The sequence below is a fragment of the Hemitrygon akajei genome, chromosome 6, assembly GCF_048418815.1.
Source record: "Hemitrygon akajei chromosome 6, sHemAka1.3, whole genome shotgun sequence".
NCBI lineage: Eukaryota > Metazoa > Chordata > Chondrichthyes > Myliobatiformes > Dasyatidae > Hemitrygon > Hemitrygon akajei.
Window position 1 is genome coordinate 120,619,826 of NC_133129.1, and position 12,854 is coordinate 120,632,679.

At 46.2% G+C, this 12,854-nt stretch overlaps 1 protein-coding gene across 2 annotated transcripts in view; it reads right to left on the reverse strand.

Annotated features, from left to right (window-relative positions):
• The window catches only part of LOC140729420 (inactive serine protease PAMR1-like), a 176,612-nt gene that overhangs the window by 44,589 nt on the left and 119,169 nt on the right, over positions 1 to 12,854 (reverse strand). For both annotated transcript variants that reach the window (XM_073049139.1, XM_073049137.1), the window contains exon 5: positions 1,292 to 1,509. In XM_073049139.1, coding sequence (XP_072905240.1) covers positions 1,292 to 1,509 — 218 coding nt within the window. The remainder of the gene's footprint in view (positions 1 to 1,291; positions 1,510 to 12,854) is intronic.

Consider the following 12,854-nt stretch of genomic DNA (forward strand, 5'->3'; position numbering starts at 1 on the left):
CTTATTGTTATTGCTTTACCTTATTCTAGCTCAATGCACTGTGAGATGATTTGATCTGTGTAAACAATATACAAGACAGGCTTTTCGCTGTATTGGTACATGAGACAATAATAAACCAGTACCAATACTTTGATTAACTCATTAGCTGCAATTTGACAGCTGCAGCCTTCAGAACTTGGCCAGGTCAGTCAGCAATGGTGCCACCAAGTTACTCTTGGTGATGGACACTGAAGTCCATACTGAGAGTACAACTACACTCTTACTACTGACGAAGGGTCTCGGCCCGAAACATCGACTGTACTTCTTCCTATAGATGCTGCCTGGCCTGCTGCGTTCCATCGGTATCTTGTCTGTGTGTTGCCCTTACTACCCTTGGTGCCTCTTTCCCGTCTTGTCCAACACGGAGGAGCACTGATCTGTCAGCTGAGGGAGAACAATAGCGTGCAGTCTGGAAGAAGTTCCCTTACCCACGTTTGACCTGAAGCTACGGGATCTCATGGGATCCAGAGTCAACATCGACGACTCTCAAGGTATCCTTCCACCCGGATACCTCGTGCCGCCACCTTGGATGGGTCTGTCCTGCCACTGATAAAAGAAATAGCCAGAGATGGAAGAATTTTCTGAAAATCATTAATGTGGCTACGACAGGCAATTGATTGCATGACTTATAGAATCTCCCTCTTTCAGCTACAGGTGTTTTTGAGAAGGACTTTACAAAGCCAACAGAACCAGGAGTGACTTTGTCAAGTCTATATTTGGTGCCTAGATGAATGCAAGATTGTCCACCCAGTTGTTTTATGTATAAGGGAGTGGGTTGCTGAGAATTTCAAAGAACATTTAGGAGTTTCCCAAACTACTGGTCAAACGTCTGACCAAATGCAATGCTCTTCCTACAAGCAATGCTTACAGCCCTTACAGTAAGCCCGAAGAAGTCCACCCATCACCCTGTGACCTCTGGAAGCAACAAGAGACAGTGGGGGTCGGGGTCCCGATGCAGACTCCAGCGTAGGAGCCCACCATCCTGGCTTTGAAAGGGTAGGGGGCGGAACTCAGATCGAGGCAACAGAGAGAGAGGGAAGGTGAGCGAGGGGGGCCAAGGAAATTGGGAGGGCCAGGTGGGAGATGTACAGCCGGGAGTGGAAGTTTGCGAAGGTGGAAAGCATCGAAAGGAGAGGCAGGTGAAGATGGGAAGGCTACTGAGCGATGAAGCAGAGAGTCTGAATTGGGCAGTCAGTGAATGAACCAGGAGTGAAGGAGTGGTGGAAAATTACTTGGAACCAGGTCTACATACCGTCAACTTCCTCAAACGTGGCATAAAATCCGTCAAAGCTTTTATAGCCATCAGATACAAACAGGACGTGCAACATGTTTCCAGTGGTCCGAATGGGAGGAGGGCGCTCGTTCCCGCAGAACTTGCCGATGACTCTGGAATCGACATTATCACCATCACGGACCTCCACGTAATCGTACTGACACATGTAATCAAACTCCAGGCTCAACATGGAGAACCTGGAACACAAGAAAGTACAACCTGAGCAGCAGACCCCTACACGCAGGTATGCCCCAGGAAAGCGCACCCTGAGCAGCATCGCCCCACAGCACCACACAGCAGGTATGCCCCAGGAAAGCATACCCCACAACACCATACACAGGTATATTCCAGAAAAACACACCCCTCCACACCACACGCTGGTACAAGATCATAAAATATAGGACACGAATTTGGCCATCTGGGTCTGCTCCGCCATTCAATCATGGCTGATCTATTTTTCCCCTCCTCAGCCCCATTCCCCAGCCTTCTCCCCATAACCTTTGATGTTGTGTCTAATCAAGAACCTCTGCCTTAAATACACCCAACAACCTGGCCTCCACAGCTGTCTGTGGTAATAAATTCCACAAATACACTACCATCTGGCTAAAGAAATTTCTCCACATCTTCATTTTAAATGGACACCCCTCTCTCCTGAGGCTGTGCCCTCTTATCCTAGACTCCCCCACCATGGGAAACATCCTTTCCACATCCACTCTGTCTAGGCCTTTCAACATTCCAAATGTTTCATTTAGATCTCCCCTCATCCTTCTAAATTCCAGTGAGTACAGACCCAGACTGTCAAACATTCCTGGTATAATAATCCTTTCATTCCCAGAATCATTCTTGTGAATCTCTTCCAATGCTAGCACATCTTTTCTTAGATGAGGAGCCCAAAACTGCTCACAATACTCAATGTGAGGCATCATTAGTGCCTTATAAATCCTCAGCATCACATCCCTGCTCTTGTATTCTAGACCTCATGAAATGAATGCCAACATTGCATTAGCCTTCCTCACCACCGACTCCACCTGCAAGATAACCTTTAGGCTGTTCTGTACAAGGACTCCCAAGTCCCTTTGCATCACATAATTTTACATTTTTTCCCAGTTTAGAAAATAGTCTGCACGTTTATTTCTACTGAAAGTGCATGACCATGCATTTTCCAACATTGTATTTCATTTGCTACTCTCTTGTCCATCCTCCTAATCTGTCTAAGTCCTTCTGCATCCTACCTATTTCCTCAACACTACCTGCCCCTCCACCAATCTCCATATCATCTGCAAGCTTGGCCACAAAACCATTTATTCCAGCATCTAAGTCATTGATATACAGCATAAAGAGGTGCCCCAACACTGACCCCAGCGGAACACCTCTACTCACTGGCAGCCAACCAGAAAAGGAACCTTTTATTCCCACTCACTGCCTCTTACCAATCAGCCAATGCTCTCACCATGCCAGTAACTTTCCTGTATTAACATGGGCTTTCAGCTTGACAAGTAGCCTCATGTGGCACCTTGTCAAAGGCCTTTGGAAAGTCCAAATATACAACATCCACTACATCCCCTTTATCTATCCTACTTATAATCTTTTCTAGGAATTCCAACAGATTTGTCAGGCAAGACTTTCCCTTAAGGAAACCATGCTGACTTTGTGCTGACTTGTCCTGTGTCACCAAGTACTCCATAACCTCATCCTTAACAATTGATTCCAACATCTTCACAACCACTGAGGTCAGGCTAACTGGTCTATAATTTCTTTTCTGCTGCCTTCCTCCTTTCTTAAAGAGTGGAGTGACATTTTCAATTTTCCAGTTCTCTGGCACCATGGTAGAGTCCGATGATTTTTGAAGGATCATTATTAATGCCTCCACAATCTCTACTGCTACCTCTTTCAGAACCTTGGGGTGTAGTTCATCTGGTCCGACTGACTTATGCACCCTTAGGTCTTTCAGCTTTTTGAGCACCTTCTACCTTGTAATAGTAACTGCACCCACTTCTCTTCCCTCAAACACCATTCAACACCTGGCACACTGTTATTGTCTTCCACAGTGAAGACTGATGCTAAATACTCATTTAGTTCATCTGCCTGGCCCCAGTTATTATTTCTCTGGCCTCTCATTTTCTAATGGTCCTATATCCACTCTCATCTCTTATTTTTTTTTAAACAGACTTGAAAACGCTTTTACTATTCACTTTGATATTGTTTGCTAGCTTGCTTTCATATTTCATCTCTCCCCCCCCCAAAGATTCTTTTAGTTGCTCTCTGTAGGATTTTAAGAGCTTCCCAATCCTCTGTCTTCCCACTATTTTTTGTTTCGTTGTATGCTCTCTCTTTTGTTTCTGCATTAGCTTGATTTCCCTTGTCAGCCATGGTTGTACTATTTTGTCATTTGAGTATTTCTTCATTTTTGGAATACATCTATCCTGCCCCTTCCTCATTTTCCCAGAAATTCAAAACATTGTTGCTCTGCTGTCATCCCTGTCAGCATCTCCTTCCAATTTACTTTAGCCATCTCCTCTCTCATACCACTGTAATTTCCTTTACTCCGCTGCTACGTCAGGCTTTATGTTCTCCCTATCAAATTTCAAGTTGAACTCAATCATATTGTGATCATTACCTCCTAAGGGTTATTTTACCTTGAGCTCCCTACTCATTACATTACATAATGTCCAATCCAGTATAGATGATCTCCTGGTAGCCTCAACAACAAACTGCTCTGAAAAGCCATCTCCTAGGCATTCAACAAACTCACTCTCTTGAGATCCAATTCCAACCTGATTTTCCCAATCGACCTGCACGTTGAAATCTCCCATGACCACCACAGGAGAGCACGCCCCTCTACTCTACGTGCAGGTATACCCCAGGAGAGTACACCCTGAGCAGCACACTCCTCCACACCACCTCAAGGTGCACCCCAGCTGGGAGATCCCTCAGTCTGCAGGAGATTCCAGTGATACACACACATGCGGCAGAAGATCCTTCAGTGAGACCCCCTCCATCAGAAAAGGTTACTCAGTGACATCCCTTCCGCTACAACAGATTCCTCAGTATTGCGTCCCAGGTAGTAGGTTTCTCTGTGCAACTTCCCTTCATGCCTCTCCTCTTTTCAGGAGGTCCTTCATTGAAACATGCTCTGCAAGAGATCCCCATCTCCCTCGCTGCAGTGACATACCTACTACTGGAGATCCCTCGTGCACAAACACTGGACGCACGTCACAGAGATGGGGGGGGGGCGTCACCGTGTGGCAGAGGAGGAGAAGGTTCTGATGGATTGGTCACCATCTTGGACAGGAGGAGGGAATCCCAAAAAACACGTCACCATCTGGGGTGGGAGGAGGGATTCCTATGGACAGGGCACCATGCTGCCTTTATTTCTTCAGCAAGTTCACTCATAGGGCAACACCATCTCTTATCTGGAGAGCACTGAAGATGGAGTGAAGTATCCCAGGCTGGATGGCAGCAGCAAACAATATCATCAGCAATGGATATAGAGCTCCAAGGCAGCAGGGGTGGCAAACGGCAGCTTGATCAGTGGGGTAGATAATGAGGAGTGACAAAGTAGGAGAGGGCAAGAGGCAAATATGTTCAAAGTGCTGGAGTAAAACCCTGATTGTCCGGCATCCTCAGGACTTTTGCTGATATGGACAAATGGGTTTTCCAGATTATTATTATTGGTGTTTTTATTACTCCTATTAATTTCTGACACACTTTTACTTCACTTTTTTTTACATGCTACTCAATCTAAATTAAATTTTCCATGAGTTTAAAAAGAGGGGGAAAGTACACTCCCACTCCCATTCCAGACCTCATTTTAACTCAGGCCCCACACCAGGCAGAGCCACGGCCCAGACCAAACCCCAGGCCTCACTCCAGACTCCCATCTCACATTCCAGATCATCAGAACTTCCGAACAACCAATTTCCAGATTATCAGAGTAGACCAAGATGGCTGAAGCAGTTAGGTGGGCACAGGATGGTCAAGAGGCCAATATTAGGCCTGGAGGAGGTTACAAGACAAGCAGGGCTTGGAGGGATTGAGAAGTGGTGTGAGAATATTGAACTCAAGCAGTTAAGTACACCAATATTTAAACCTCTTATTTCTAACAAAACAAGCAACATTCATTTTGAACAGCAGATGGCACCAAAGTACCAACGTTTGTTGTTGTTGAGGGCAGTCGAGTTGTCGTTATTTTCTTTATCGACACATTTCCCACTCAGTAAACAGATACAAAGCCATCAATTCCTGAACCATAACTTGTCTGTCTCCAAAACAGGCAAGCCTCGATAGTGCACATCCTTACACCAAGGACATCCTCCTCTGCAGGCTGTGACACCACGATCCACTAGAGATCTGGAAGCTCAGAACTGGGCATTGTAGACCACCACAATATGTCAATATGTATCCTCACTGCCATACCCCTCACTACATCATCATACTAAGGATAAGATTACAGTGGAGAGGATTGACTAGATGTTGACACAAGACACTGCAGGTGCTGGAATCTGGAGAAGCACACAAAAATCCAGAGACGCTGCCTACCCTGCTGAGTTCCTCCAGCATTTTGTGCATTTCACTCCGATGTTGCCCTGGCTCAGAGCAGTTCCCTTGTGGGGGGAGACTGAATAGACTGGGATTGCTTTTGTTGTGGGGGGAGACTGAATAGACTGGGATTGCTTCCCTTGTGAGGAGAGACTGAATAGACTGGGATTGCTTCCCTTGTGGGGGGAGACTGAATAGACTGGCATTGCTTTTGTTGTGGGGGGAGACTGAATAGACTGGGATTGCTTTTGTTGTGGGGGGAGACTGAATAGACTGGGATTGCTTTTGTTGTGGGGGGAGACTGAATAGACTGGGATTGCTTTTGTTGTGGGGGGAGACTGAATAGACTGGGATTGCTTTTGTTGTGGGGGGAGACTGAATAGACTGGGATTGCTTCCCCTGTGGGGGGAGACTGAATAGACTGGGATTGCTTCCCTTGTGGGGGGAGACTGAATAGACTGGGATTGCTTCCCTTGTGGGGGGAGACTGAATAGACTGTGATTGCTTCCCCTGTGGGGGGAGACTGAATAGACTGGGATTGCTTTTGTTGTGGGGGGAGACTGAATAGACTGGGATTGCTTCCCCTGTGGGGGGAGACTGAATAGACTGGGATTGCTTCCCTTGTGGGGGGAGACTGAATAGACTGGGATTGCTTCCCTTGTGGGGGGAGACTGAATAGACTGTGATTGCTTCCCCTGTGGGGGGAGACTGAATAGACTGGGATTGCTTTTGTTGTGGGGGGAGACTGAATAGACTGGGATTGCTTTCCTTGTGGGGGGAGACTGAATAGACTGGGATTGCTTTTGTTGTGGGGGGAGACTGAATAGACTGGGATTGCTTCCCCTGTGGGGGGGGGGGATTAGGATAAATGTGTACAAAATTATATAGATACAGTGAATTTTAGGAAACGTCCCCATAAAACAATTGAACAATTGTCTAAAACTAGAAGTCTTTGGTTTAAGAGGATATTCGTTGATCCAAAGGATCAGTTTAAAATAACACTGGTGAAGTACAGCAACAACTTGCTGGCAGCAAACAAGCTACTAATTACTTTATTAATCACACCTTTTCTCAGAAACTAACACTGAAATCAATAGCCTGTAACTTCCCTATCAGAGTTGAACTTTTGAACTGCTTGTATAACCTGGAATTTCGGTGGTAATGTGGTGAACTACATATACCTGTCTGGACACACCCCCTGCTGACTGCTCCTGTGGCTCCTCCCACAGACCCCGGTATAAAGGCGATTGAGGCCTGAGCCCGGCCCTCAGTCTCCAGGATGTAGTATGGTGGTCAACTACTGCTTTTAGTTGCCACAGGTTTACAGTCGGGGGTCAGGTTGGCGAACAGCGGTGGGGGAGGGATCTTGAGGGTGGAGAGGCTGCAAGTGGCGTCAGTAGAGTGCAGGAGGAAGGCTGAGGGCAGAACCAAGCATACCTAATAATGGGAATCGATGTATTGTTGTCACATGACTAACTCTGTTTCCATGCAATCCATACAGATCATTCCACAACATAAATACATCGAGGAAGTAGAGGGAAAAGCAATGACAATGCAGAATGCAGAATATAGTGTTACAGTTACATAGAAAAACATGCAACGACCACGATGAAATAAACTATGAGGTCAAGAGTTCATCATTATTGCACAGTCCTTCTAGTACTCTTTTATCAGCTTGGTAAAGCTACAACACAGGGCTAAAAGAATGGTGAATGGACAGAGCTCGGTTTTGTGGGCTACGTGGAACAATCCATATTCCAAGTCTACACCAATATCACTCCCCAACTTTTCCTACTCGATTTCGACAGCTGCATTGGAGCTGCTTCCTGCACCCATGCCAAGCACGTCACCTTCACCAACTTTGCCTCCAACTTCCACCCTGCCCTCAAATTTACCTGGTCCATTTCCGACACCTGCTCCCTTTTCCTCGATCTCTCTGTCTCTATCTCTCGAGACAGTTTATCCACTGATTCTCGCAGCCACCTGGATATATCTCTTCCCACTATGTCGCTTGTAAAAATGTCATCCCCTTCTCTCAACTCGTCTTTCGCCACCACATCTGCGCTCGAGATGAGGCTTTTCATTCCAGAACTAATGAGATGTCATCCTTTTTCAAAGAAACGGCCATTTCTTCCTCCACCATCAACGCTTCCCCCACCTACATCCCTTCCATTTCACGCACGTCTGCCGGCACCCTACCAGGGATAGGGTTCCTCTTGACCTCACCTACCACCACACCAGCCTCTGCATCCAGCAAAAAATTCTCTGTAATTTCTGCCATCTTCAATAGGATCCCACTACCAAGCACACTTTCCCTACCCCCACCCCACTTTCCACAGGGATCGCTCCCTACGTGACTCCCTTGTCCATTCGTCCCTCCGCACTGATCTCCCTCCTGGCACTTATCCTTGCCAGCAGAACAAGTGTCACACCTGCCCCTGTACCTCCTCCCTCACTACCATTCAGGGCCCCAAACAATCCTTCCAGGTGAGGCAACACTTTACCTGTGAGTATGTTGGGGTCATCTACTGTGTCCGGTGCTCCCAGTGTGGCCTCCTGCATATCAGTGAGACTCAACGTAGATTGGGAGACCACTTCGCCGAGCACCTATGCTCCACCTGCCAGAAAAAGTGGCATCTCCCAATGGCCACCCATTTTAATTCCCCTTCCAACATGTCAGTCCATGACCTCCTCTACCATGCAATGAGGCCACACTCAGGTTCGAAGAGCAAAAACCTTACATTCTGTATGGGTAGCCTCCAACCTGATGGTATGAACATCGATCTCTTGAACTTCCGGTAATTTCCACCCTCCATTCCCCCCCCCCCCCCCCCCACCATGCCCCGGCTTCACCATTCCCCGTTCTTGTTTCCCTCCCTCTCTTTACCTGCCTTTTACTTCCCTCTCATCCTCCTCTCCTTTCCCTTTCTTCCATGTCCTTCTATCCTCTCCAATCTGATTCCCCCTAACATCTAATCTGTGATTTTCCAGTCTTGATGAAGTCTTGGACCGAAACGTTGACTGTTTAATCTTTTCCATGGATGCTCCTTGGCCTGCAGAGTTGCTCCAGCATTTTGTGCGGGTTGCTTTGATTTCCAGCATCTGCAGGTTTTCTCTTGAGGGTGATCACCAAACCAAACTGATGAGGTTTGTGCTCCTCAGCCCTACTGCTGGTTGTGATTGGCAGGGAACAACTTTATTCATAGAGGGAAGATGTTCCAAGAACAAGGAAGTTCTCCCGAACAAAGTCACAACACACGACTGAAAACACAAGACTGAAGCGTTCAGAGCCTAAGCCAAAGATCCCTCTCCTCCTCCTACTGAAGTCACCACCATTGCTGAAATCAATCTTCAACCAATCCGGACTTCTTCACATGAAATCACTAAAGGATTGAGATCACTGCACACTCAGAACACTATGCTCAAGAAGAAATTCCATAGCCATGGTGTTGAAAGCTTGCTCTACAGCCAGAACTGTGCCTCAGCAAAGTTGTTCCAATACAGTTAGAAACATAGAAAATAGGTGCAGGAGTAGGCCATTCGGCCCTTCCAGCCTGCACCGCCATTCAGTATGAGCATGGCTGATCATCCAACTCAGAACCCTGTACCTGCTTTCTCTCCATACCCCCTGATCCCTTTAGCCACAAGGGCCATATCTAACTTCCTCTTAAATATAGCCAATGAACCAGCCTCAACTGTTTCCTGTGGCAGAGAATTCCACAGATTCACCACTCTCTGTGTGAAGAAGTTTTTCCTCATCTCGGTCCTAAAAGGCTTCCCCTTTATCCTTAAACTGTGACCCCTCGTTCTGGACTTCCCCAACATTGGAAACAATCTTCCTGCATCTAGCCTGTCCAATCCCTTTAGAATTTTATACGTTTCAATAAGATACCCCCCCCCCCCCAATCTTCTAAATTCCAGTGAGTATAAGCCTAGTCGATCCAGTCTTTCTTCATATGAAAGCCCTGCCATCCCAGGAATCAATCTGGTGTACCTTCTCTGTACTCCCTCTATGGCAAGAATGTCTTTCCTCAGATTAGCGGACCAAAACTGCACACAATATTCTAGATGCGGTCTCACCAAGGCCTTGTACAACTGCAGTAGAACCTCCCTGCTCCTGTACTCGAATCCTTTTGCTATGAATGCCAACATACCATTTGCCTTTTTCACCGCCTGCTGTACCTGCATGCCCACCTTCAATGACTGGTGTACAGTAACACCCAGGTCTCATTGCATCTCCCCTTTTCCTAATCGGCCACCATTCAGATAATAATCTGTTTCCCTGTTCTTGCAACCAAAGTGGATAACCTCACATTTATCCACATTAAATTGCATCTGCCATGAATTTGCCCACTCACCTAACCTATCCAAGTCACCCTGCATCCTCTTAGCATCCTCCTCACAGCTAACACCACCGCCCAGCTTTGTGTCATCCGCAAACTTGGAGATGCTGCATTTAATTCCCTCGTCTAAATCATTAATATATATTGTAAACAACTGGGGTCCCAGCACTGAGCCTTGCGGTACCCCACTAGTCACTGCCTGCCGTTCTGAAAAGGTCCCGTTTATTCCCACTCTTTGCTTCCTGTCTGCCAACCAATTCTCTATCCACATCAATACCATACCCCCAATACCGTGTGCTTTAAGTTTGCACACTAATCTCCTGTGTATGACCTTGTCAAAAGCCTTTTGAAAATCTAAATATACCACATCCACTGGCTCTCCCCTATCCACTCTACTAGTTACATCTTCAAAAAATTCTATAAGATTCGTCAGACATGATTTTCCTTTCACAAATCCATGCTGACTTTGGCCGATGATTTCACCTCTTTCCAAATGTGCTGTTATCACATCTTTGATAACCGACTCTAGCATTTTCCCCACAACCGATGTCAGACTAACTGGTATATAATTCCCCAGTTTCTCTCTCCCTCCTTTTTTAAAAAGTGGGGTTACATTAGCCACCCTCCAATCCTCAGGAACTAATCCAGAATCTAAGGAGTTTTGAAAAATTATCACTAGTGCATCCACTATTTCTTGGGCTACTTCCTTAAGCACTCTGGGATGCAGACCATCCGGCCCTAGGGATTTATCTGCCTTTAATCCCTTCAATTTACCTAACACCACTTCCCTACTAACATGTATTTCCCTCAGTTCCTCCATCTCACTAGACCCTCAGTCCCTTACTATTTCCGGAAGATTATTTATGTCCTCCTTAGTTACAATACTGGGTTCATCTAACAATGCGGAAAATTGTTCTAGGTTTGTCGTGCCCACAAAAGGACAAATCTAATCAAATTACCCTGGTCAGTTCACTCTCAATCAACAGAATACAGACCAGTTGAAAGTGCATACAGAGAAATAGCAGATGGAGTTCAATCTGGACAAATGTGAGGGATCGTATTTGGGAGGTCAAATGTAAGAGCAAAGTATTGTGTAAATGTCAGGACTCTTAGGAGCACTGATGTACACAGGAACCTTGGAGTTTCATAGACCTCTGACAATGGCAAAACGTGTATAGGGTGGTAAAGGTGATGTGCTGTATGCTTGCCTTCTTAAATCGGGAGTTGTGTGTAAAGCCGGGCAGCTGTATGAAACTTTGGTCAGGCCATATATGGAGGATTATGTTGCTATGGGATAGAATCTGGAGTCTTTGGAGAGGGTGCAAAAGAAGCACACAGGGATGCTACTTGGATTAGAGATTACGAGCTCTAAGAAGAGTTAGCACAATCTCAGCCTCTTTCTCTGGAGCATCGAGCACTGAGGGTTGATAAAATTTTGAGAAGCATAGATAGGATAGATCGTCAGAGTTTTTTACCGAACATGTAAATTCCCGCCGTTGTCCGTAAGAAGCTTGTACGTTCTCCCTGTGACCGCGTGGGTTTCCTTTGGGTGTCCAGTTTCCTCCCACAGTCCAAAGACGTACTGGTTGGTAGATTAATTGTTCATTGTAAATCGTCCTGTGATTAGGTTAGGGTTAAATCAGGGGTTGCTGGGCAACAAGGCTCAAAGGGCTGGAAGGGCCTGTTCCACACTTCATCTCAATCAATAATAAATTTATAGAAATATCAAGTACTAGAGGACAGAACCTTAAGGTGAAAGGGTAAAGCTTACAAGGCAAGTCTCATTTTTAAGTAGAGTGTTAGGTGCCTGCAACACGCTGCCGGAGAGGTGGTGGAAGCAGCTACAATAGTAACATTTGAGAGGTATTTAGACTACACAACATGGAGGGCTGAAGGGCCTGTACTGTGCTGTAGTGTTCTGTGGTTAACACATGACCATTCATGGTAAACGGAGGGACGCACACGGCGTGCAGTGAAAAGCGGCATTGTGTTCAGCACAGGTTTCAGGGCCTGTTCCTACTCTTTAATATTCTATGTTCTACATTCTACTAGCAAAGCAACGGAAAGGGATCTCAAGCAGCTCGTGCCCTTCAACAAAGTGCTCCATGACGCACCGTTTTGGGTTTTGTCATGCACACTTAGCTCATCACAGCCCTCCCTGGTCCAATTCCAGACCAAACAGCTGAACTCCAGAGGTGAAGCAAGAGTGATGCTCATGGATATCACAGAATTCCACAAAGCGACATCCTCCTTCCATTCCATGACACCGGAGCAGAATTCAGACCATTTGGCTCATTGGGTGGGCTCCATCATTCACTGATGGCTGATTTATTTTCCCTTCAACCCCCATTCTCCCTGTAACTTTTGACACCCTTAACCAATCAGGAACTTCTCAACCTCCACTTATAAATATACCCAATGACTTGGCCTCCACAACAATCTGGAGCAGTGAATTCCACAGATTCAACTAATCTATCGCTAAAGAAATACAACCTCATATCTGTTCTCAGGGGATGTTCTTCTATTCTAAGGGTGTGTACTCTGGTCCTAGACTCTCCCAGTATTTGAAACATCCTCTCCCCATCCATTCCATCCAGGCCTTTCAATTATGTGGGGATGTTCGCACGACCTTCAGTTCCATTCATCGATCCTCAACAAAA